General features: G+C 45.3%; 1 protein-coding gene across 1 annotated transcript; it reads right to left on the bottom strand.

The window, feature by feature from the left end:
• Positions 1-4,782: 4,782 nt before the first annotated feature.
• LOC119453172 (protein N-terminal asparagine amidohydrolase) lies at positions 4,783-27,558 on the bottom strand. The gene is made up of 11 exons (XM_037715183.2): positions 27,354-27,558; positions 22,592-22,676; positions 20,097-20,199; positions 18,741-18,806; positions 17,235-17,343; positions 15,558-15,631; positions 14,934-14,987; positions 14,103-14,156; positions 12,465-12,565; positions 10,593-10,706; positions 4,783-9,474 (listed from the first exon to the last, which is right to left on the bottom strand). The coding sequence occupies exons 2-11, from the start codon at positions 22,673-22,675 to the stop codon at positions 9,304-9,306; spliced, it is 930 nt and encodes a 309-aa protein (XP_037571111.1). The 5' UTR covers position 22,676; positions 27,354-27,558; the 3' UTR covers positions 4,783-9,303.
• Between the last annotated feature and the right edge of the window lie 139 nt (positions 27,559-27,697).

The following is a 27,697-nucleotide window of genomic DNA, read 5'->3' as shown; positions in this document are numbered from 1 at the left end:
GCAGAGCCAAGGCTACGGGACCCGCGAGCGCAGATTCTTGCGCAGCGAGAAGTAGTGATTCAGTTTGGAAGCCGTTGGACGACTAAATGGCCCTGACAAGTGACATTAAGAGGATGCTTTAACTCGGACCCAACCCCGATGTTGCCTATTAAAATACATGTAAAACGCAGAAACGCATTTCTGAGATAACCACTGGACCGATTTCAATGAAATGTGTTGCATTTGAGAGTAAAAGTTAAGTTCTAGTATCTTTTGGTAGCGGAATCCTAATTTAGGTCCTGACTTTTTTTAAAGGAATTTTCAAAAATTGGCATGTTCGAAAAAATAGAAGCACGAAGTTTCCAAATTCGTAGCTATGCGCTAAGAACAGATATCTCAGTTCTGTTAACTGCATCCGTTACAGCATCCAAAGCGCACGTACAAATTTGATATATCAACTTATATGTTACGTGAATGTGTTATTATTTACAAGGGTTTTTCAAGTCCTACTCGCATATTAGTGGTAATCTTGAGAGCCATGTGTAATACATCAACTTCGTCCGCTTTAGGTGTACTTTTATAGATGAAATTTACAGAATTGTTATATCGTTTTTCATTGCCGAGTTTATGGCAAACTTCATAGTTTCGTTTTCTGAAAATTTGCGATTTTCAACAAATTTTATTAAAACATTGACGGTCTAAATCGAAAATTCGCAATCAATAGTAACTAGATTTGAACCTTTTCTTTCAAGTTCAGCAATTCATCAAATTTGGTGCGGTGGTTGCCGAGAAAAACGATTTCTCCTTTCCCATGTATTTAGATAGGAACCTCCGAGCTATAAAGCTTCCTCTTATTAAAGCTTCTCTGCAGGTCGCTGGGCGGTTTGTTGCGCAGTGTTGCTTCGTTCTTGATAAAACGTTTATTGAGGCTCTATGATACTGAAAATAGAGTATTAGAATGAAAACGCGCAGACAACAAAACAACGAATGCAACGCTGCCGTACAGACAATAATTTGCTTTTAAGAAATTCACCGATGATAACGATACTCCCTAATGCGAAATCTGAGCGCAGCTGCATACGTGTTTCATTTCGCAATATATTTGCTGGCGCGGACAACGTGTCGTGCGGCACGTTGCAAACGGAGCGAAGTGTGGCGCGATCTGCCTCGCTAATCGGAAGATCGCGAGAGGCAGCGCGTGGTTGACACGTGGGCGCGATTCACAGCAGCCACCGCAGACAGACTTCCGCTCATGCAGCGCTTTGTTTCCATTAGGGTATCGGTGGCGTCATTGGTGAACCGACGAGGCACGCTACTCTAGCTGCATCTCGTAGCCATCGTCGCCGCAGAGCCCGTCTTGCGCGGCACTACGCCTTTCTTCTCACGTTTTCGCCATACCCTCGTCCTCCGCTTTCGGCATCACGGTTCCACTGCACCCTCCTCCTCACTTACCTCCTCGCGCTAATCACTGTCCCCGTCTTTCATCTCCCGCTGCGCACCGCGTTCGCTTTCCTCCTTCACTGTGCTCGTTCGCTCGTTTATGACGGATAACGCCGCCGCTCGCCGTAGGAACGGACGCCTAAGAGCTGTGCTCTAAAAGTACTAACAATCAGTTGCTTTAGAACAGCTTGGGGCGCGGTGGAAAGCCGCGCTGATCAGCGCAGATCTTCAAGACCAACTATGGGCCATCCAGCGAGCTCGAGAGGCGGCTGGAAGACACGGTCTCTCTATAACCGCTCCTGGCGCGGCCTAGGCCCAGGCCTCAATCCGCTGGTTTCAATAAAGTCGTTTCACTCACTCAATTAGTTGCTTTGGCACTGGCTAAATTCATACGTTTAGGCGGCACAGCCACAACACCGCGGCCGGAGCACTCCCTCCTGGGTAGTGCTTCGTCCTTCGCAAAAATGGCGTCGCGTCCGCAGACTTGCTTGTGCAGTATCGTTTCAAGCTGCTCTTTGACGCGAAAGGAAACGAAAAAAGTCGGCGTAGAACATGCTTGGAACAGTGCGGAAGGTGTGTGGTAAACGTGCACAAATTCTAATTGAGAAAACGGCTGCACTTACGAATGTCAGCGAGTGCACCGTGTACAAGTGGATGTAAGTAAGTGAGTGGTCCTGATCCCTTTTGACGCAGAGCAGGCGTTTGTCAACGCCACAGGAGATGTAGAAAAACAAGAAAGGAAATAAAGTGAGGCGTATAAAGAGAGGAAAAACATAAAACACAGTTCGTCACAGTACAGTGTACTAGTAGTCAGTCTTTGAGGCCGTCTGGTTGGTCCGGTTCACTGTTCACCAGTCGTCTCGGATATCGCCAAAGCCGATCCACCAGCCATACCGGGGTCAGGTGGGCGCGTCCTCGCGTCCCATCCAACCGTGATGTCGCTCTGTCGGTCGCGATCAGTTGGAGACAGCAGAGGCTCGCGCATTTGGCGTGGCCGGCATCGGTAACCAGCCGCAGTCGGGGTTCACCGTTGCTGTGATGAGGTGGCTGCAGCTGGAATGTCAAAGGACTGTATGGTTTTTTTTTGTTTGTTTGTTTGTTTTTTGCCAGAATTTTCGGCGCACCTGCCCTGACGGTCCCACTGCTCTAGCCGGGTCTTCGTGGCTTCGGCGCGTGCAGCTCGCTCCTCCTCGGTGTTACCAGTCAGCGCCAGGCTCTCGGCCAGGGTCACGGAGCAAGAAACCTTTAGGAGTGGAAACTCCGCCAATTGCGGCGGAGCCACTATCATGCTGGCGGCACCTGGCGGCCGAGAAAGAAATTACCGCCGTCTTGGTTGCCAAGGCAACCGGTCACGTGTGTTTCTCTCGTTCGCGGCCGCGCGTGTTGCTCCCGTTCGGCCGCGCGCCTCACAACTTCTACTGAGGGCACTCACGCATCCCACCTGCATCCCATCTTAGGCTAGCAATTTCCGAACAAGGGTACACTGCACGTATCAGCGCTGTTAGTATTACGGCCCTCGAACAGACATCGACAAGAACAGTTACTGTTTGACTTAAGGCCCACAAAAACAACGCTACGGCGTGCACGCTGAAGCGAACGCCGAACGCCTGTGTCGTCTACTTTGAGCGCGGGAGACACGGGCGCCGCCGAAGAGAACGCGCCCGAGCGGCACCACCGATCCGCCGGGCTGCTGCTTGCATGACGTGCCGCAAGGCGCCGCCACTGCATGCGCCCCCATCGGCGCATAATAATGTGACGTTATCTGGTCGCACGCGAGCGCCCGCGCTGACGGGAGTTTCTACTCCTAAATAATCTTCCTCCGTGGCCAGGGTACACGATCGGGGGTCTGGGGGAAGCCTCGGGCATTGCTGTAAGACGTGAAGGAGGGTTTCTTCTTGCGCAACACACAAGCGACACGTGGTTTGTGAGGAGAGCACCGGTGCGGGCTTGAAACAGTAGGGCTCTGTGGAAGGCAATAGGCCTCTGTCTCCTCGATAGTGTGGTGATGGGCACGGTTCCAGCTTGTGTTGGTGATAGAGTGCCAGGCTTTGTTTCTTTGCTACTGCTGTGCGCCATATTGATGTTTCGGCATCATTCATTTCTTTGATGACTGCCTTGCGCCACTCTGTCTCTGTTTTAGTTTTGCGGTGTTCGGAATTCTGGTTGTATTTTGTGTTTAGGGACGTGTATTTTCGTATCCAATCCGTCTTAATGTTTTATTGCGATAGCAATTATATGGACACTTCAACCGGATTTCTGCCGTCGGCGTCGCCCTCGCCGTGAGGTTCCCTATAGACAATGTCCCAGCAGCCGCCCAGTTCTATTTGATGGTGATCCAGGCATTTTATGGTTTCGCTGGAGTAGGCCAGCGCATCGTCTGCGTACGTTGTCGCTGGTACAGCTATTGCCTTCCACAGAGAGCGTCCAACAGTGTAAGAGTTGTACGAGTGCCTGGCCAAGTTCCAGATTTTGCCTTTGAGGCGATTCGATTTTTTGACTAAGGCATTTTGGTGCTGATATAGATAATTTGGTTGGTCGCCGAGTGTTACACCGAGGTATTTGTATTCAGATGTTTTTTCGATGAGGTTCCCTTGGAGGGATCAAGAGATGGCGCCACCATCCTGTGCATCACGCTAGCCGAGTGCTCCTTCTGAACCCTCTGCTTCTGCAGTCTCTGCAATCATCCTTCCGCTCTGTATCTCGAAATATCTTGAAGACGCACGCTTTTTTGGTGTCGGAGTAAATATGGAACGAACTTTCTACCACTGCTGTCACAACAGCTGATCTCGCTGCGCGATTGCAGTCTTAGTTGATGCTGCCGCCTCCTGCGCTGCAGCACTCGCCGCTAGCAGACAGGGAGCGGAAGCGCACCTTTAAGATGTGTTCGCCCCCCTAATTGGTCGAAGAAGCCTGTGGCTTCCACAGTGCTGCACGGAACTATCGAAAGAGAGTATAGTTGGTAGAGATTTGCATCAGAAAAAAAAAGTTAGGCGTGCAGACAAAGACACAAGGAATCAGATGTTTGTGGTGTCTGTTTCCCTCTTCGTCTGTCCGTGTCTGCACACCTAACTTTTCAGTGAAACAAGGCTAGCAAGTCGGCCAACAGAATTGCATAGAATTTGTTTCCTCTGGGGTTAGTTGCCAGACCAAAAACAATTTACACTAAGAACGTCCTATCGTCGTGTAGCAGGTGGAAATCGCGCACTTCGGCACAGTTGGTGCAAGTGGCACTTAAGTGGGCGCAGTGAGGTGCGGCCAAGTAGAATTTGCAAATCGCGCAACTGGACCACCACAGAGCAAGATGTCCGAAAGCGAATAGTGTGTGTAAATATCCAAATGAAAGCAATGCTATATACACAGAGATCAGAAAAATGTAAAGGAACTTTATTGTGTAAAAAAAAAGGTAATGTTATACTAACATCTTGCACGTGATTCCATCATTGCACCAAAGAGCACCAACACAGATGAGAGTGAAAACGAAAGCAGGCCACAACAAACCCACCGGCTTCAATCGAGCTCCGTGGAACTCATCTAAATATACAAGACTAAAAAAGATAAACAATTATAGAAGGCCACTTCCCTTAATGTGTGCTACATTACAAGTATAACATAATTTGCCACAGCTAAGGCACATATATGAGGTGAATGTTTAAAGCGTAACAGCAATGGCAAGTATGTAACGTAGCAGCTCCAGTGCATAGTAACATGACATTTAAAGTTCATGTACAACAACGTGTAAATGTTGACATCGTTGAGCGTAAGCGCCAGCAGAAAGTGCCGACATTACATCATCAGACCTGCTCGGTCATGTCATAATTATGGCGATGATCACTCTCAAAATCAATACAATGCGAGAATAGTCACAGGTGTCTTACATGCCTGAACACAACAAATATAGATGTATAATGCAAACTGGGTCAAACCGCGGGTACTGCTGCTTCAAATTGATGGTTAATTATTTTGTGTAAATACTAGCAGAAGAGTTGCTCAAGTTATAAAACTTATAAACGTACAAGATGCAGAACACCTAGCTAGCTGGCCATTGTTAAATTTGGGAAGCTAAGGATATGCAATGAAAGAAATGATCAGTTCACAGTTAACGACTTGGCATACAAAAATATTAGACCACTACAGTGCTTGTTACAGGTTTCAGTCAAGTAATTCACTGGGAAGTGTACAAACTGTTCATTTCATAAGAAAGATGCAAGAGGACACTGAGGCAAAATACTGTTTCACACAGAAGCACTAATAAACCCACCATTCCAGATGAAAATGAGCAGTACAACTATATAAGACATAACGACCCACCAACACGTCACTTCCACCACAAAAAAAGAAAGTTGACTGAGCATAAGCCACACTACAAGTATGTGCAACAATAAAGTTTAAAAAAAAACTAACATGATCCACTTGTAATGGAAGATTTTCATGACTCTATAAAGTCATGAGAAAAAGAATCATTCAGAAAACAGAAGCACGACACCGAATTGCGCTGAAAAATGGGAATGGTCATGAGTGAACATGATACTTTGCCACGTTTGGATGCAGACAGGCCACAGAAAAGAGATTTGGTAAGCGTAAATATAAAAACACCAATACATTGCAGCTCATGAAACCAGGGAGAGGCTTAAGAGCAAATGGAGACGTCCCTACTGTAGAGCTATGCTGCAAGAGCAGACGATGCACCTGAGGAACAGAAGTACTGGTGGCAACAGCACCATGTCCACCTTCACCCTGTAATACCCAATGTATCATATACATTACACCGAGTTTGATGCGTCAAAATGCCGAATGAAGCACAGGAAACTTAATGCGAAGCTCACAGCTGCGGTTTTTTTGTATGTGGATTGAACTTACCGCTGTGGCTAGCTTAACAAATTAATTACTAATTAATTAGTACAGTAATTCAGTGATAAGTGACAAAGCATTTTCTTGGTTTTCTACAAGTCTACCCTATGATCAGAAATAAATGTCAACAATTTGTTCCACAATGTGGAACGGTTTTTGAGCATTACAGGTTTAATATGCTAAAAGCTTAAGTGCATCGCTTTAATGTTTTCTTTGGAAAGAGCAAGGGTAAAAAATGCCTTTATGATTATTATGTTGCTGCTAATACATTCACCCCAGCACATAAATGAAATATAGTTAGGTCACTGAGGTGAAAGTTCTGTGCAACCCTAATTAAACATTCAGCGACGATTACAATACTCCCTAATGTGAAATTTGAGCGCACCTGTATACATGCTTTCATTTCACGACATGTTGGCTGGCGCGGACGATCTGTCTCATGCGGCACGTTGCAAAAGGAGCAAAGTGTGGCGCTATGGCCTTGCTAATTGGCAGATCACAAGAGGAAGCATGTGGGCGACGCGTGGGTGCGATTCAGAGCAACCGCCGCAGACAACCTCCGCACATGCAACGCTTTGTTTCCATACAGACGACGCACACTACTCTGGCGCCATTTCATGGCCACCGCCCAAGGACCCTCGTGCACAGCACTACGCTTTTCTTCTTACGCTTTCGCCACACCTTCCTCCGCTTTCTGCCTCATGGTTCCGCTGCATCCTCATCGCACTCTCTTCACTCCCGTCGTTTTCTTTTCATCCCTCGCTGCGCTCCGCGTTTGCGCTCATCTTTCACTGTGCTCGTTCGCTCGGTTATGCCAACGCTCGCCACAGGAATGGGCGCCTAAAAGCTGCGCTTTAAAAGTGGAGCTCTACAAGGTGGCATTGCCAGCACTAGCGCACACATCTATACTTTACAGTATGTCTCCAGTACACCCCCTATTAACTAAGGCAACACAAAAGGAGTCACACCAACAACTATGCGAGTTGGTACTTCAGATGCCTGTTAAACACAGAAAGAAACTGCCGATGGAAATGAAGACGATACATGCAAGTACAGATATGATGGAAGTCGCAAAAAGAACCTTACAATTATAAACCGATGTCCGCCATCGTAATTAGGTCAAACTATGTGTGTGGGAAAGCTTGCATATGGGATTTCGCATATTACCTATTGAAACAAAAACACACAAATACCGTACCCTAATTGTTTGGTTCAACCTACCCAAGGAAAGGCGGCAGGCTACAAGAGACACCGTAGCGGAGAGCTATGATTTAATTTTTACTGCCTCGACTTCTATAACATGCAACTAAATCTAGGTACAGTTGGCTGTAAAATTTTCAAGAGCATGGAATCCGTGAAAAAGTTGCATTTACTAGCAACTTTGCCCCACAGGCCGAAATTTATGTGAACAATGTAGGAGGTTGCAGGGAAATATCTACTGCACTTTTCAAACTTGAAGGTGGATGCGCTGGTTTGAAGAAAAAAAGGTTTCCTCTTTGATCCCGTGCCCACAAAACTAACTGTAGGGGTAGTGCATCAACAGTATTGCATCAGACCCCATCATAATGTGGCCTTTGTGGTCGGGATTTGAACTTGTGGCCTCAAGCTCCCGTACGCTCAAGTCATATGAACAAGGTCAATCATGCCAGCTACCTACTAGCAAAAATACATAGCTCAGACACCACGAATACTCAAACATAATTTAAATTCGCGCTGGCTCATGTCTCAGTTGTGAAGGTGCTTTGTCCCTGGAAAGTGAACACTGCTACAGAGGGCATGCTTCACTGCATGTCTTGGTGCGAGTTGCATACTACTTTCATTAACAACCTGTCTGCCCGTGGCTTGAGAAGCATCAAATCACAAGTACATAAGCTTATTATGGAATGATAACATCTAATTGACACGACATTCAAAATGTGATGTGAACAGCAACCATTCCAGAGCCAAAAAAAGAAGAGGTTTACGCTCTAATGTGCAGTACATGAAGCGCACAACAATTAGCTGCTCAATGAAAACCAAACAATCAAGACCTCAAGGAACAAACACTTAGATTTGAGGGCTAGAAATGCTCTTACAGTGTGCTTTTAAAAAATACTGCACCTTAACACTGCAGTACACAGACATGGCATTGTACTCAAATTTAAACCACTAGCCCAAATAAACTGGCTTCAGTGTTTACATAACCTCACACATGTACAGGTTAACAACAAGATCGCCAACCGTAACTACATTCATAAGCTGCGTCGCATACGACTTGACTCACTTTCCAACTTGCAATTTTGAAAGAGGCAGCCATTTTGTTCTCTCTCTCTCATGTAAATATGGCACCACCCACCGGGACACCGGCAACACCGTCACCATTGCCGAGGTTAGCCTTCCCCACGGAACCATGCAGAAGCGTTAGCCACTTCTGACGAAATTACAGCATTTTCCACTGGGGCCACTATAACTGCGCCACCACCGCCGTCTGACGGCAAGACATGGTCATGCAAGTAATGCAGTTTCCGCATACTGGGCTTTCACATAACCTTCAGCCAATGTGTACACGTGATTAAAAAACTAAGCACACCGCAGCTCATTGCACTCACTAACCCTCCTTTGCGGGAAACGCTATTAAATCTTTTGGGCTCTCAACAAGCAGAGCCAAACTTCTTGGAACAACAGAGAACAGAGATTCCTGGGTTTAATAGCTTGTGTCCAGTCTAAAATGCTACTCTGACAGTCACACCATCGATGCAGCACAACTAACAAGAGATTCATGGCATGAACTTCCACCATTCGAAACGGAGTATTTGAATCCGGAACTCTCAGTTGGCAACCACTCTCACCCCAACACCACTTTTAAAACTTGAACACTGGAAGCAAAATCTCTCTGGGCCAACCGCACTCGGTCAAGGAAGCACGAACCATTCCACCATAATACTAATCGGCGCTTGCGACATTGGAAAAAGACGTCGCAGCAACATCTCGGGCGACAGTGCATGTAAAAAGTGAGCTGCAATTTCTACAACAGCCGACACTGTGCCGAAATGCGGTTCAATAGCAGAATGGGATCCAGGCACCACCCTCGTCCTTGCGGAAGTAGTGTGGCCGATTGTCAGGGAACACGGTGACGCCCGGGAACGGGTGCTGCTGGATGTACTTCAGGGCAGCCCGCACTTGCATCACGAACATGGGCGACTCCACCTCGGGCGACGTTGACAAGTGCTGCATCAACAGCGCAAACAGGTGCAGTTGATTGATTCAAAGAGGCACTTTCTTCTTGAAAAAAATTTTACTAAATGTCGAGTGCTTTGGAATCGAGTATGAAACCAACAAAAAAAAAGGGGGGGGGGGGGGAACCAATACAGCAAATAAGTTTCCCCCTGCTTAGGGTCGTCGATTACCGTATTTACTCGAACCTAGGCCGATACTTTTCTTTAAAAAAATAACGTACGAAGTCGAGGATTGGCTTAGTTAGATTCAAGGATGTCCTTTGCCACAATCATCAGACACTGCCTACCGCAGAAAGGTCGATGCCACGAGGTAGAAAAAAGATGTTGCCAATTATATCGGGACAAAACGTTGAGGAGGAATGCCCGTAATGATGGACATCATATACAGGCGAAGGCGAACGAAGTTGCAAACGTTTGAGGCATCGCTCGGAACAAGTTCAGACACCTGTCTTTGACTGGCCGTCGACATGTCTACTTCACTTTAGTCAGATATATACAGTGGAATCTCGTTGATACAACCTTCATGGGAACCAGAAAATAAAACACATCATCTGAAAATCGTATATAAATAACGTATTATCCCGAAAAACGTATTCTGCAGAATCGTACCAACAAGATTCCACTGTATAGTAAACTGGGTCATTTGGTATGGGATTAAATTTCGGCCAGTCTGATAATGCAAGCATTCCGAAAGTGCAACAGCTCGGCAATGCTGCATGTTCTTTTCGCAGTCGAATGCCTTTCTTCGTTCAATTTACATTCGAGGAAAGTTTCTTTTTTTTCTTTTTCTGACCTTCCAGATTTCGGGAGTCGATCTAGATTTGAATAAATGTGGTATTTCGCCCTCGCTCTGTAATGTGCAAGCCTCCTGGTTAGCTGAGATGGTAGAGCGACCGCACTAGAAAGGCATTCGTCCCAAGATCAATTCCTTCAGTAAAACGAATTTCGCTCCAAGTGAGAAGCTTTCTGTGAAACCCATTGGGTTGCCTTTGCACTTTTATGCTAGTACTGGTGGGTGGATGACACTTTTTTCCTATTTAACAAAGCAGCAATAGTGATAAGCTGTTCTCATGGGCATTAAAAAAAGTATGCAAGAAAGATGAAACATACCTGCAGAATGAAGTCGTCATTCTGTGACAGCCACAGGTCGACTCCTCGCATTGGCTCATAGTTGAAGGGGCCGATGCGCATCATTCCTAATGAGCAGTCATAGATGTCGCACATCTGCAATGCCATTCGGCTTGGTAAGCTTTCTGCACATGCCGAAACCATGGTTATGAAGTGAACGCTACGACTTGAAGCCAAAGCAGTCCGTTCACATTTCAAATCTCAAAAGTTCGCAGACTCCCAGCTTGAAATGCTTGGATAACACCAACAAAACTGAATCATTCCGGCTAAAACCTGAAACCAATGCTATACGATGGACTACATCCAGAGGTACCTGAGGGCTCCTTAGAATAACGGTGGCACCTTTTAGAACGAATAAATTTTCCCTTCATTGATTCCAAGAACAATGGAGCTGGCACTGTGAGTATGTGTGTTCGTGTCCTCCTCTTGTGTCGACAAACTGCTTGCAGTGCACTAGAATTCCAAGACGTGAGCACGCCAGCAAGCCCGTGCCACTACCAGAGATGCACCATTAACTCTACGTCACCCCAATGCTGCTTCAATGACTAATGGAAGAAGCAAAATTCCTATGCAGAAGTCAGGGATCGGCAGACTTCAGCGATTCCTGTGGTCGTGAAGTCACTTACTATGATGCCAGCAAGTTCTCACAGGTAACACTGCCTCTTCTCTCTTTCTGTCCACTAACTCCCCTACCCCCACCCCCCACTGCTCACTGTTGCTCAGGTGTATGCATCCTATTCTAAATACGGCTCATTCACACCAGCAAATGCCAGAGGTAGTGTGACCAAGTTGGTGGCAAAGTGACCGGTCACCAATGGCCTCTTTGGTTGAAAAGAGACTGTTTCGGGTCGGTCGCTCACTGCTAGATTTTTTCAGTCGTGCGACTGCTGCTGAATCAATCAGCGGCGCAGGAGCAGGACATCTGCAGATGGCGCTGCGAGCAGACACGGACGACATTAAGTGCAAGACTTTTCGGTGTGGCGACGGCAGGTCGCGCTTGCTGGTGTGAACATTGGTCGCCCTTGGTCGCCAGTCGCGGTCAGCTGCGCGAGCCTCTATCACTCGGCAGTGTGAACGCGCCATTACAGTGCAGTTGGCAGTAAGTTTCCTCCCTTCCTTTTCCTTTATTTTATTTTGACAAACAACCAATTCCTACTACTACATCTTCTAGTGTAAAGCTTTTCTGCGGTTCACAGAATGTTGTCTTTGTCAAATTAAGTTTTGCCTGCTTTGGGCTACGAAATAGTTGCAACAATGCCACTGCTCTCGATCAACATAGCACACAAAACCTCACACAAAATTTCCAAGCTCCAAAGCTAAAATTAAATAAAATTAAATTCTGGAGTTTGATGTGCCAAAACCACAATATGGTCATGAGGTACACAATAGTGGGGGACTCCGAATTATTTCGACCACCTGGGGTTGGCTAACGTGCACCCAATGCACAGTTCATGAGCATTTTTGCCTTTCGTACCCCATCGAAATGTGGCCGCCGTGGCCAGGATTTGATCCCGCGCCCTCGGGCTTAACAGCGCGACGCCCAAGCCACCAGGGCAGGTTCCAAAGTTGCGAATAGTGTTAGTGTGGCCGGATCCTAACCGCAGGCGAATGAGTTCAATCCCCAGTGGAAGTGGTGGTGAAGATCAAGCAAAGTCACAGCTGAGAATGTGGAGGCGGCCTGTCAACAAAAACAACATGACAATGAAAGCATAACGAAAAAAAAAAGCAGACAAACAGAAACATCAAATCCACTTTCAAGCTTCTAACTACGCTTGCAGTAAAAGAAGAGTCGAAGGCTGTGCTGTTGGCACCTTGTGAGAGTTAAAAAAGAAAAAGACAAAAGGAACCACTTGCCTCATGGCAGCCAGTGAAGTGTCTCGCCGAACGAAGGGGAAGCTCGGGACCTTTGTCGGGGAATGTGGCTGGAAATATCTCACCGCTCTTGATATTGACACCTGTATTTAAAAACAAAGCAAGATTTCCTTGAAGAGCCAGGAAATGCAGGTTCGGCGATTGTGGTCATCGCAAGACCAAGAACTGGCATTCGTGCCTCTTTAGAAACTGAAGAGGTTTTAGAATTGGAAGATTTACCGGGTTTTGGAAGGTTGACACAGTATAATTCAACTCCTGCAGTTATTTTCTCCATTATGCGCGTAGCAGCGCTGCAATCACGGTTTAAATTTTCCTTGAAGCTCCGCCCCCTTGGCGCGCCGAGCGTAGCGGCGAAAGACCGGGCGCGAGGATGACGTCAATACAGGAGTCACGTGAGCACTCTATTCGAATCATGCTCCTCGTCAAAACCTAAGATGACGTCACAATCGTCTTTGCCATCAGAGCTCGTTAAACGAGCCACGGCGTCTCCTACAGACGCTGCGGATTGTTTTTGCTAAATTAAAGCAACTAGTGGTGACTTCTGGCCTGTTAAACTATGATTTTCGTATTCAGGGGGTGAAAAACTATAATAATTCGTTGAAAGCTCACTTATTTTGAGAAGTGCTTCAGCTGCCCTTTAACAACCCACACTTGCCTCTAATGGTACATTTGACTGGTTCCAACTGCACTCCAACCCAATTCAGTTTGCAGAGATGCGGAACCCTCTCAAGATTGGAGTTGGAGCAAGCCTGCCCCAGCCAAACTTTCAGCTGCTCTCGGAGCAACCATGTGATCGGGATTCTGGAGGATCTCCGAGTGCCTCCGAGCACCTTTAGCTGAAGCACGGTGCTCTAAATGAACCAGGCGAACGTGTTTCGAACGCTCCGATTTTGAGCAGCCGAATGTAAACTGCACCACAAGAGCGCTCTAGAGTGCTCGAAAGCAACCAGTCGAATGTGCCATAAGACAGCCACCTCCAGCCAACTGAAGCACAGCAAATGAAAACAGGCCTCTGTCAAAGCTTGGAATTACAGAAAGCTGAGTGAGCTAGTAGGAATTCATAATACAAAAAGACAAGCGCACAAAACTTGGACACAAAAGGAACAAGAAGGACAGTGCAAGCGTTGACTAATCAATGGAAAGGTCACACAGTGGCAGAAAAGGAAGATACAAAAAAAAAAAAAACTATCTGGCATGCTTCAAAAGAAGGCACTTATGTTGCACTTGTCATTCTCCTTGTGCCCTTGCTTTGCATGGCTGCCTCTTCGTGCCATGAAGGTGCCTATCGCTTAATCCTTCAAGGGTCTGAAATTTTTTTTTGACAAATGTGACCCACTAGCGTCGTAGGAAACAGAAAAAATCAGAAAGTAAACGAGATCATGATATGGAGGACCAGCGTCCTACTAGTCCTATTCTCTTTTACTCTCACTTTTTCTGTTTCTTTCGAAGCGCTGGAAATGCATCGGTTATCAAAAAATCCAACTAGTCCAGCGTTCTGCCTATAACCCCTAGTGTCCATTTTCATTCCGCCGATTGAAAACTCATCGATTGATGAGCTTGCCAGCACAGTTTGGGACAACACAGCCTGAGTAAACGTTTGGGACAAATATATCTGCTCACCGATGCCATAGATGGTTGGCCAGTTGAGATTCCCGCGAAGAACGTTGTTCAGCTCTGCAACGAAAAGGGCCTGCTAAGAAGATGACTTCAAGAAGCCTAAGAAAAATGCCAAGGCTATTTCAAGTGAACGCAAAGAGAAGTACCAATCTACAGCCACAGGGGTAAGCAAATTCTGACAAAGCCGTCCATAAATGCTGTCTCAGCAATCTCACAGTTTTAAAGAAATCGTTTAATCAGAGTATCAGAGCCAAAAAATGCAGCCCACTTTTGTCTTTGATACACCTATGGTCATATTTCTACATACACACATAGCTCCAATGCAACAAACTAATCAAATGCCCACTTTGTGCACAATTATCACCAATATTTTTCTCAATACTAGTGAACATTCATCACCGTCACCTATAAATTCACCTTTCCTAGCTCATTTGAGAATCGGGCTCATTTGCAATTTTCATGCAATCTTACGTAATCAAAGCATTAAATAGCACGCAACACATATGATATTACAGTGTGTGCAGCATATATCAAGCTACTCAATGAGCCATGTCAACAATTTCAAAGAAACTGCGCCACATTGTTAATCTTAAGCTTAACCATGGACATTTGGTGTTACTACCCCAAAGCCCATTGTCACAGCCGAGTCAACAGAATTGAAAGTTACGTACAAATGCCCTTGGTGCTGCCCGGGGCAAGTAAAAAATTTGCATGTCACTATACACAACAGTGACAATGTGTTCCCTTCAACAACGCAAGATCAACAAGGTTGATCTTGCGTTGTCTGTATCACCAAAGTTGGTGGCTCAGCGAACAAGCTGCCTTGATCCTTACCACAAACACAGGCAGTCACCAAGTGGAGGTTGACAGGCTGCTTGTGCAAGGCATCTGCAATATAAGAAAAAGTGTACCTGTAAGCTCAGTCATATTCAGGGTTTGTAGAAACAGGCCAAGTCCCGATTTTAGCTGTGAAAAGTCATCAGTTTAAATCCGCTGCAGAACAAAAACCTCTCCCAGTGAATTACCAAGCCTTGTCTAGCATCAGCAGATTTGATTCTATGCCTGCAATTTTCTAAATTTCATCACACCAGCTAATACTCTGCCATCCTCCACAGTGTTTCCTTTTCTTTGGCATCCATTCCGTAACTCTAATAGACCACGGGTTATCAATCTGTGCTACACGTTACATGACCTGCCCAACTCCAATTCTTCCTCTCAATCATAACCGGAATATCAGCTACTCCCATATGCGCTTGAATTCACATAGCTGTCCTTTCATCTTCTAACAGTATGTCTGTCTGTCTGTCCGTTTTTTTTTGTTTTTTTTTCACTACATTTATGGCGAGGTTTTCCTGCCAAAAGCTAAAGAAGGCAATCATTAACATGAAATGTGAACAGCATGACAAAGAACAAGAAGAAAGGTTACAAAAGCAGCAAGCCAACTGTGAGACCACTCACAGAGAATCTGATTGGCCAGGCTTTCCGAGTAACCCCGACGGTCCAGGAAGCCGCCAACAAGGTAGACCTCAAACCTGCATGCCATGGACACATTCTGCCTCAACACTGACTCACTGCAAGCACATACACACAAGACAATGGAGACTCTCCGCACACAAAACAACGAGCTGCACAATCAGACTGTCGTTAAACAAGGCTTAGTAGTGGGCTGGCACTGTTGCATGTACGGACGCAAACCAAAATTTAATGAGTGCACTATCACGCACAAATCTAAGTGCCAGAGGATGTGGAAGAAAGTAAAGGCTGCGAGAATTCCCAGTGCGTAGGATTGGTGCATCAGCATGGCATCCATCCACCTTCTTCAAAAGGAACTAGCTTTCCCGAATTTTAGCCTTGCACACGCTTGTGCTGTAGTGCGGTAGTGGACATGCTGTGCCCCCATTTCCCCCTTTTCCTCTTTTTGCTTAGTTTTTTAATGTATACAATTGTGCGCTTTTCAAATAATGCTTAGTTGGAAGTTAGCGCTTGTCCGTGTCTTTCCTTTCGACGCCTTTTTTTTTTTTAATTCACACAAGTTCGCCAGCGCCATTAAACATTCTAAACATTCTTTTGACTACTTAAAACCCTGAAACCATGCACACCTAGAGGGCGTTACCCCTACATTTACAAAAACCTTCAGCTGATGTGCCACCTTGTCTTCTGCAAGCAGAAGACAGCGTTGCCCCCCCCCCCCCAACCTTGAACTTGCACTTAAACAACGCTCGTCGGTGATTCCTTGGCTATAATTTTGTGTCTGCCATTTTCAGCTTCAACTCACTGACAGACCTGTCTGTTCAAAGTAAGGTGTTTGCTCAGGTGATTCCTTACTGCAGGAATCAACAAGAAGTACTACTGAGGAACATTTCTCAAGCTACAATTCAACACCGGAGTGATTGTGACATATTTCTCAAGCTGCTCATCAAAGAAGTCACAAAGAAGTGATATAGCAGGCCATTTCTCAAGCTACTCCTAATTGCAAGTTACCAGAAAAAATGTTATTGAGGGACATTTCTCAAGCTTGCTCCTCGTCGCAGAAGTCACTAAGAAGTATTGTTGAGAGCTCTGTCTCAAGCTACTCCTCATCACAGGAGTCATCGAAAAGCGTTAGTCAGGGGTGTCTCTCAAGCTACTCCAATAGCAATAAGCTCCAAGAAGTGTTAATGAGGAGTGTTTCTCAGGATACTCCACAACACAGGAGTCATCAAAGAGTGTTATCGAGCGTGTCTCTCAAGCTACTCCTAATAGCAGGAATCCCTAAGGAGTGTTAATTAGAAGCGTTTCTCAGGATACTCCCGATCACAGGAGTCATCAAGCACTAATGAGGGGCATTCCTCAAGCACAAGCCATCAGAGAAATTGCCAAGCGCACGGTGAAGTGCCAAGACACTTTACCAATTAAAAGTGAAACTGATACACGGAACATGTGGGCGACGCATACTGCAAATTCGCCTCCGCAAATTCATTATTCTCTCAAGTACGTTGCTATTTCTACAAATATTTCTACAAGCGCAGTGACTGCGGCTTTGAGGTACCTTTGTGAGCATTACAGGGTATTACATTAGTGCAGATAAAGATGTGAGGAATGGAGACTGCAGATGGCTAACACCTTTTTTTTTTTTTTTATTTATAACGTGCCCACCTTCCTTCTGGAATGGGAAGCGAGAGCTCCTGCACTCTCCGCACCGTAGACGCCACACCTTGCTCAAGGCCCGAGCCATCGAAGTGTGCTAGCGACACAGCCCCGGAACCTGAAACACAATACTCTCTGTCACTGTGACCGTCTTCAGGGTGTAAAATGTTTCCAGTACAAAAAAAAAAAGAAAAAGAATTACAGAAAGATGAAGCTCATGCTACGTTTGACTGGTTGCTACCGCATTGCTGCAACTCGGTTTGGAGCAATGCAGAGCCTCTTGGAGACTGAAGCCAGCTCAAGCCGGCTCAAGCCACACCTTCAGCAGCTCCCGGAGCAATTGGAGGAGCCACATGACTGGCATTCTCCCAAACCTCAGTCGCACTCACAGCTCGAAGGTGTGAGCGCTTCGAGCTAGAGCGTAGCACATTGAATGAAACACACAAATGTTTCCCGAGCGGTCAATTTAGACCAGCATGAATGTAAAATGTGCCAACCGGAGCACTCTCGAGTACCAATTTAAATGTGCTGCAAGTAATCTACCACACATTTCGCACTTTCCTCGGATTCAAGGTTACATTTTGTCCCTGGGAAATAATCAAGATCGAGAAATTGGGCAAACGTGCATATGTAATCAGTTAATGCAACAACTAAGCAGTAAAAAAGAAACGGAACTTCTAAAGTTGCAAATGCTGCAAGTTACTTTTTATTCGTGACCCTAATATTTTTCTGTTTTCCTGGCTCTACGTAAATTTTGGAACAATTCGAAGGCTCTAATTATGCAAAAAGGAAATATCACCTGCGTGTGTTGACACATATGCAGCCTGTCTGTAAGCAGACTATCCCAAAGACCATAAGATAATGTCTTCGTGATAATTTTTTTACAGTACTCCCCTCTCGACAAACAATATATGTCAGTTCACATTGCGACACTGTAGAGATCATGCATGCCCGTTTCCTCCAGTGTACTGTGCCAGCACACGACAGTGCAAAATGCCCCATTCTCCCTGTCATCTGACCGCACTTCGACAAGAGACACGAGAAAGGAAAAAAGCTATCCGTCCCTCCATGAGCAAAACGGTCCTCTTATGGAAGCAAAGCAATAACTGGTACGAAAATGTATCCTCCTGTTGCAATTTACTTGGTCTATGGGTTAGGAATGTATTACGGAGTGACTGAGAGTGGCTAGAACTAGCCACTTCTTGCCTTCTGATTTAGCTGTACACAAAGTGCACCCCACACAACTTGCGACAAATTATCCGTACTTTTGAAGCAAATTTTACAGAACGTTTTTACAGGAAACATGAGCCTAAGCTTTTTACGAAGCAAACATGCAACAACATGGCTAATCTAAGCACAAACATGAAAATTTTTTTTTAGTGTTGATGGTAAAAACACGGGTGCCAGTTCAGATTTATTTTGTGCTCTCCAAGAAACATACGTGCACAAGTAATGTCAGGCACCAGAAAATGCGAAGAAAAAAAAAATCTAAATCTCCAAGCAGTGTTCCGCTACCTGTGTGCCGGACGATAGCCATGATGCACGTAGTGGCTTCATCTGTTCCAAGGACGCTGATATTTTCTGCGGTGCACAAAAAACTTAATTAACTATGATGAAAAAAAAAGAAAAGATAGAATCCATGCAAAAACAAACTGCACCAGAATCAGCTCAAGAAACAGAAACACAAGAATAATACTTTGTGCAAATGTAGATATGCATCTAATCTATAAAAGTAGAACCTTTTCTCTCTCTCTCTCTCTGAACAACAGGAAGAATATTATACTTTATGGACAGCTTATCAGCAACCCATACTCCATTTCATACTTAGCAGGCAATGCCACTTAAGTTACACAAGTAAGTGCCATTAACAGAATTCTGACTGGTCGTACTCGTACATTCACTGAGCCAACAAGTACCAGTTTCAAGTTCTTTTATAGAAGCACTAAATCAAAATATTAAACTGAGTTAGATCTACAGATTATTCATCTACAAGTCTATCATTGTTTTCTGCATGCCAACGTGTGACCTTGTTGCGTAAAAGATTGCTACCAGAGGTCTCACCGCCACTCCTCCAATTTGACCACGTCTGCCAAAATGGACGCATTGACATAAAACCCACGGGACCTCCCTCCTCTGTGCCGCGCTCTGTGAATCAGCCATGGTGCTGATGTTGCACGAGAGAGAGATACAATAGTAGTTCACAACAGGTGCTGCCTCTCTCATTTTTCAATTTTTATCATTTTCTCGCATACAAAAGCTTTGCTCTCACTTTGAAATCTCTCAGTCTAGCTCGACCTAATATTTTCCTCTAGTGTTCCTTTAAATGTCATGTATTACAGCCCTATGCTAGCCACCTATCCTTTTACAAAGCCTGTAGCCATGCAAAGGCTGCACAGCTCAAGTTTTCCTTGCTAAGTGTGGCACAGAGAGAACAATGAAAAGATCCACTGTAGCGGCTAAAAAGGTGAAAAAAAAAATGTTTAAAAGCACACAACAGTCAGAACATGGGATGGGACACCTACTCTCTGGACAGTTGCACATGAGTACGAAGTGCACATGCTGCCACTTTTACAGCGTTATTGAGCAGGGGCTCAAACATCCCGGAAGGCATTATGGCGACGCCTAAGCTCTCACTGGAAAGGTCTATACAAGAAGTGAAAAGGACTTTTAGAGATTTTGGGAAAACCTAATGTGGAAAAAAAAATTTTTCAGCCTGGCGTATAACGTATGAAATGTTCCACAGGTCTGCAGTGCAAGACCGCAGGTATGGGCAGAAAGGACACAAGCGCTAATATGAACACATGGCTTGCTTTCTGACTGCAATTTGAGTGTGTCACTTTACACAAAATAACCACGAAAGTGGGAACTCACTGTCCTGTGGCACAGTCACTGCAAATTCGCGCTGGTGGATGTACAGCAGTCCCAGTGGGCCAATGACCTTGGGCACTTGGGAAATCAGACCTGCCGCAATTTCCTGTGGAAAAAATTACATGCAAACATTAACAGAGCGCAGATGATACGATAACAAAAACAAAAGCCCATATTAACACTGTAGTTTCTATCCCACTTTGCTCTACAGTAAAAAAGGGGTTTATAAATTACCTTTACGAGACCATCGGTCAAATGCCTTTTTCACTAGCTGTGTGCATATGCAGTAGGTGTCAAAAGTTTGCGGGATGCAGGTTCATGAAAAAGCGGAAATTACGTCCAGTCTGGCAGGCAGTAAAACAGCGCAACACTATGTTGGTTGTGTACACTAATGTACAAATCTGAAATCCGAGCTTAGGGACTATATTGCTTTTTCTCAAGTTCCTCACTACAAAAACTTTTGACGATGACTGTATGTGTCCTACTCAAAGCTGTGTGTTTCCACAGAAAATTCAATTTGCAAGTCAGGATCATCATATGAAGCCAATGGACAATAAATCCAAAGAATGCATAGGGAAAACAACTTTTTTGTACGCAAGTGTAAACAGATGAAAAACAAACTTATAAACTCAATACTTTCATAAAGGAAAAGGGAAATTAGCTGAATACATTCCACTAGTGCTAGCCAAATCCAACACTTCTAAGTGACGCATGCGGCACTCTACAAATGGAGCTATGGTGAAAGCAGTTCCCCCGCCCACTTCCTTCGGTATTTGTTGTGGGGACTGGTTTGCACGAGGCTTACCCTGCGAGCGATGCTCAAGAAAGGGCACAGCGCTCCTCCACTCCGCAGCGAACGAAGGCTCTACGACAGGGTTCGTCAACTTTCCGACACGGCGCAAGGAAGCCTCCACAGTCGGATCGCCAACAAACACAAGTTTATTAACCCAACACACTACGACATTCACAGCTTACGGGCAACGGCACACCACAAGACAGATCAAGTGCATGTGCCTGCTGCGCTAGGCTAACCGGGTAGCAGTCCACCAAGCATGAAAACAAAAAGTCGTGGGAGTGAAGGTCCCACGTAACCGACTCATTGCGGACCTGTGAGCATCTGCCGTAGCTAGTAAGTGCTCAGCGGAAGACCCGAGGGCCGCCATTGGGAGGCCAATCATGGCACATCCCGGTGACGTGTGCTCACGTGGTGACTCAATGCCGCTAGAAAGAAGCACGATTTGCATGGGAAAGTAGCTCCGGCACGCTAGCCGCGTCCACCATGTTGCTCCTAGGGTGACATTTCCCGGAGATCAAGCTCAGCAAATAGCTGTCACCATGCGGGAGCTGGGGGATGAGATGCGGGAAGGCACCTCGATCCCCACATAGCGTACTTGTACACATAACCCAGCCCCGAGTGTTAGCCAGCACCACTCTTAGCCACGACAGCTGACATGTAACGCCGACTAAACCAATTTTAGGAATAGGCCACTGTTCCAATAAGCTCTTGCAAGCCCCCTTGAAGCCTGGATAAACCAATTTTAGGAATAGGCCACTGTTCCAATAAGCTCTTGCAAGCCCCCTCGAAGCCTGGAGGCTGCCAGGAGTCGAGGCTCTTTCCAATTCAATGAGCAAGAGGAACAAGGGGAATCAAAGGGATCTGCTTCCCTAGTTCTTTTCGGCGAGCATGCATCGAGTTTGTTGTCCCACCCAAGTCTGCAGCCACTGCTGTTTCAAGACGGAAACTTGAACAGTGGTCGTGTGCTCCTACATTCATACCTACTATTCAGTAGAACGTTTTTCTGAATTTGTGAACATCAATGCTATAGATACTTTGACAGTGGTGCATGGTAAGCACTGTCCCCAACCACAACACAAGACAAAAGCATTGTAGAAGATGCTGTCAGCTTTTCAACAGACGTTAACAAGGAAACTCACTGTTGAGAGCATGACAGGTCAGCCACAAACAAATGAAGGTCTCCCCAGAAAATCTTGCAGTAGTTTGCATCTATCTTACCGTAACTGTTACAGTGCACTGGACGCAACTAGCAAGTGCAGAGCAGGAAGCCAGATAAAAGCTGCAATCGAACATCGCTCCTCAGGGTTGAGAAGGCAGCATTTTAGCAGCATAAAAAAATGCGTTGGTTACCATAACATCTGTAGTTGATTCACTACGTAGACAACTGTAACTGTGAAGTCCACTCAACCCTACATAATGGAAAGCTAACACTGTCAAAAGTCAAAACAGAGCGAAAGCAACAAGAAAAAAAAGTAATGTAAACTTATCCTGTTTTAATACTGTGACGTTATGAAAGGAAAAAAAAAGAAAGATGCAACATAGCAACAGTGAATTTGACAAACCTAACAGCGCTGCGTTGAACTCTATTACAATGACTTCAACAAACTTGCTGTTAATCACAAAGGTTCAACAGTTAAGCAAAGTCAACTTTATTGTGTGCAAGTGTGTCGTTTTGAAGGAGCTTTGTCCCCTCAATGCCCACCTTGAAGTGCGGGTACGTTTCGAACAGCGTACGTGTGTCGGGCGGGAGCTGGTCTACCACGGCCCCGTTGATCACGAGAGGCATCCTGCGGGAACGGAAAGATTGGAAGTTGCGGGGACAGTTGGTGTGACATGGTGATCATAGCAGCACATTGACAAGATGGCACGAGACAATAACACTATCAGAACACTACACAGATTGCAAACTCGGAAAATAAGTGCAATGTGGTGGCGTCTTCTTTATTTTCGAGTCCTCGGGCTAGCATGCTCCTACTGTCACATTATAGGGGACAGTGAACAACCAAACACTGCCACAATTGTTAAGTAAGGAATTTAACTCCTTTATTTGGCCAACTTGTGTACAGAATGACAAGCAACATCAAATTACAATGACAGCAATTACCACAGTCACTGCTCATCAAATTCGAACTCACGGGTCAAGTCCGTCTGTTACTATTTATACGTCTCACCATAGATTCCAGAGTTACCACTGGTGCTCCTGGGCACTATTCCTATCGCATGTGCCATCTGGTTAGATAAGTCTTTCTCACTACAAAATTGGAGAAAATATTGAAAAAATTTTGGTTGGATACAGTAAACGCGTGACACATATACATTGTTTAAGTTTTTCAGATGATAGTTTTTCACTAGCTAACAAATGTTACAAAGTTACTGTATTGCTCAGCGAAATATGCGCCTTCCTGTATCAGAAGTTTCTTGAATGTTGTCGCCAATTCTATAGCGTCCTTGTCTAATCAGATTGCGTGTGCGAAGCAAATAGTGGTTTACATTCCGGAACGCGTGCGATCACCAGCGTTTACACGCAAATGTATGATAAATCATGTATAAATAGCTCACGCATTTGACCCGCAGATCAAGTTCCATGGTCGACGACCGTGCTCATCACTTTGTTGTGCTCCGAGTGCTACTTGTCTTTCTGGGCACAAGTTTGCCCAATAAAGAGTTAACCTTTTTAAGTTACGTCTCAAGCAGTATCTCATTTACCGTCACAACAACGTGACAGTATTATGCCAAGTGATAACTTAATAACAGTGATAAGCTGATGAAAAATTTACACCATCAAAGTAAAACAATGATGTACGGGGCATGATCAGAAAAACAGGATAGCGTATGAGTCAAACAAAGGCAGCAAGATTGTAGCAATTCCACATTCCTATTTCCAACATAGTCCTGAAAATAAAATGTGCCACAGAACATCTAAATGGTGTTGCTGGAAACAAACCATTATTATCTTTTTCAATTCAAGTTGCAATGCACTTCAAGCAGTCACATCGTTATACCAGTCCGATCGGCTTCGGCGTGCATTTGAGAACTTAACAGCTCTGCGGTGAAGTGATTCAAAGCTGAACCTTGTGTCACCAGGATTTCCGGTGGCATCTTAATGGTATTGTCAAGCATTACTTTTTCTTGAAATTCATGATGTTACACGGGCAAACTCAGCTTCAACACACAACAGAAAAATATATAATAATTAGGGGTGTTTGACTATTGAAGTTTCAAGTTCAAATCAAATATGAATATTTTCTGATTTCTAGAGCAACATCAAATTCGAAGTTTGTACAGAGTCCATTTGGTAAAAACAGCAATCAGGCATTTATATGCACTAACACATGCATGTAATACCATTCACAATTATTAGACTTACGAATGACTGAGGAACTTGTAAATGACAAACTGCTTTGAATTATCTGGGGCACCACAGCAACGAAATAAGAAAACAGTGCTGTGTTAGCTGAGAAGTGTTACACTACAGCACTGCTTTAAAGGAACGCAAAAATTACGAAACTGGCCATATAATAAATTGGTACACATTTGTATATAGGTTGCCCTAAAAGCGAAGTTATCTGCCCAGTGCATTCACTCATGAACTTGTGCAACAACTGCACCAATCCTGCAGCAGAATAATTCGGAACGGCCCTCTCCATCCACCATTCCGTCTCCATCAACACTCTAATAAAAAAAAAAGTGTTTCTATCCCTTATATGTCTGAGAGAAACAAATATTCAACAACTTCGAATAATGAATTCTCTAATCATATACAATTCCAATAGCAGGGACTATTTGATTCGTATTTGAAATTTCAAATATTTGCACACCCCTAATAATAATAACAATGTTGCGGCGAAATGATTTGAGCCTGGACCTTGTTCCCAAAGCCTCCTGGTTCAGATGAAAAAAAAAAAAAAATACATCTACAATAAGCACGAATGAGTACAGGAGATTATGGTTTCTAATGTCACAGCACACGCATGCCTCACTGCATTAACCGATGTGTCCGTTAGCAGCATATCTAAGCAGGTCTACTGGTGACAATCATCCCCTCCAATGGCTAATTGTCCACAATTTCTTATGAGGCAAGAAGTGAAATCCAGAGAGCTCAGTGGCTGTAGTGTTCTGCTGCTGACCACGAGGTTGTGTGTTTCGACTGCAGGCCACATTAACGAACCCCAGGTAGTCGAAATTGACCCTCCTCCCCCCCCCCAGGGTTCGTACTGAGCATTCCGATTTAAAATTCAAGGACAATTCCAAGATTTCAAGGACGCTGCACACCGAAATTCAAGGAGAGGGAACAAACCTTACTCGTACTTACAAAACAAAAGATTGTAACATCTCCTTCTCAGCTGCAATTTCTTGCAGCTGAGCAGCTGCCAAGTTGGACGCGCCTCAAGTTCTTTAGGGGCTTTACAAAGTAATGACGTCAGTCGCCTTCCAGCAGGATGGTTAGTAGTGTCCAGCTTCAGCCAAATATATTCACAAAGCGTTAAAGTCAAATATTTCTAGAGCCTAGAGCTCAGAAAGGAGCCACGATGTCACGCTGTGGAATGACTAGCAAAAGAACAAAAAATAGTAGCACGGCTCGGTAGCTTCATCTGGCTTATTCTAGTCCCACAATGGCAATTAAGACAAGCCTGTCATTCAATGCGGACACGACACCAATGCACCGCTTAGCAACGCTGAAAACAAAATATATTGTAGGATCGTTTCCCAATAGGCAGTTTCCAGTGATATAGCCCCAGTGCAAGAGTTTATTGCTTTGAAGTTTGGAAAGTTGCCCACCACCTGAAACTTGCAAGGAATTCTAAGGGCCCTTGAACCTCGTTATCGAAATTCAAGGGTTTTCCAGAATTTCGAGTTGGTATACAAACCCTGCCTCCCCCCCACTATGACGTCGCGTGCTGCTTTAGAGCATTAACATCAATTGATCATATATGTTTGCTTGTTTTTCTCGCACGCGTATTGCACTGAAGTTATGCTTCAAAGTGTACCTTCCGTTCTGCGCAACATGGCAGCACAGGCAAGTGCATGCGACGACTAAAGGACGCCAGTACCAGGCTATCAAAGAAAAACCAGTCCCGCTAAAACAAGCAGCGACGAAACGCGCTCCCCACGTAATGTCACATCCCTCATCGCGCGAGGCGGCGACCCCATTCGAGAAGCTGCTCCGAACACCGCGCAGCGCGAACCGGCGCCCAGAAAACAACGGGGCAGTTAACGAGGAAGACCAGACCTGGCGCAGCTACGCATAAAAAGCAAAGAAGAAACAATACAGCGACGTTTATTATCCGAGGGTCAACAGGCTGCCCGCCGAGGAACCAGGTCGCGGGATCAGCTGGTGGTACGAGGAAGTATCCCATCGTCGACGGCGAACGCCCCTTCGCTACACTACTGATCTAGCTTCTGCGAAAAGCAGAAGCCAAACTTATATATTTAATTTTCTTTTTCAGCTTTAACGGACACCCGTTTTAAGTCTTCTCATTAAGCGCGGAAGCTGTGCATTTCTAGTTGTAAAAATTTGCATTCGCCGACTAGCAGCACACTGGCTTGAATGCAGTCCGCACTAATTTAGACTAGCGGAGGCGCGACCACTGCGGCGTCCCGGAGACTTTTTGAAGTAAACTACCATGCTGATGAGAGCGCGCGACGAGAGCTGTAAACAATAAAGCACGGTACATAGTTTGTAAGGGAGTCGAAGTCGAAATACCCAAACCACCAAGAGAGAGACACCACTTGTTGAAAAAGGAAGTTCCGAGGGGAACCGAATGAAGAAAATAAAGCTGCCGTGAAAAAGAACGATAGTTTAATCAATGTGTCACTGCCTCCGACATTCGAAGTGGTTCTCGAGTCGGATACCAAAGCGCGCCGATGCTGTCACGTCGCGCTTAGCGATAATTAAGCACCTTAATTAGGCCTAGGCAGGAAGGACGCGCGGCCGATACGGTTCTTTGTTTTGGCCGACGGTTAAAAGAAAGGAGGCGGCGGGATCAGACAGCCAGTGCCCGCTTTCCACACAGTAAAAGCCGTGCAACTCTTCGGCCACACGGAAAACTGCAGAAGTTGGCAGCGCAATCAAAACGACGTTTCAAATTCAGCCGCTGATCGATCAGATGATGCGCCAGCGCCCGATTTCGAGAGAAGCGAAGATGCGCCAGTTAATTTGGGATGATGGTTTCTTTCGTTCGGCAGATCCCCCTCCCCGCTTCCCTCCGACGTACACAGCGCGACAGACTGCAGGGTCTAAAACACGACGATCGAAGAGTGCGAGCGTCGAATAAAATCGCGCTTGAATGAAGCGGCATAGCTAAGATGACAACAGACCCGCGAGATTGCTTGGATCACGACACCACGGCGGTCACGCCTCCACGGGACCGCGTCCCTCGGAGACTCTCGGCTTGGGTGACGCTTCCGATACTTTTAGATCGAGAAAAACGACAGACCCGAGTTGACAGGAGTTTACTACGCACCTGATGCTTGTATTACGCTGTCTTCATCACTCGAAATGTGCCGAATCTCGTTGAAGTCCCCCACTGCTCGATGTAAACAAATTCCCACCGAAGTTCGCAACCAGCAAGATTGACATACACCACGCTGTCCGAACCCACTTCCGGTTCCCTCCCCCACTCAACCTGTTGGGTACCTCTTTCTCTCTTGTAAAGTTGACACTAATACCTGCACTTGCGGTGTTTTCTTTTTAAACTTAAACGTTTATAAACAATTTTAAAAGTAATAAAAGTTATTTTAAAAGTAATAATTAAATAATTAAAACACAAAATACTTAAATAATTGTGCCTACATCTATCTGCTGGTG

The sequence above is a fragment of the Dermacentor silvarum genome, chromosome 5 (assembly GCF_013339745.2).
Source record: "Dermacentor silvarum isolate Dsil-2018 chromosome 5, BIME_Dsil_1.4, whole genome shotgun sequence".
Classification (NCBI taxonomy): domain Eukaryota; kingdom Metazoa; phylum Arthropoda; class Arachnida; order Ixodida; family Ixodidae; genus Dermacentor; species Dermacentor silvarum.
The sequence above is the reverse complement of the archived record's forward strand: the minus strand, read 5'-3'. Positions and strand labels throughout refer to the sequence as shown.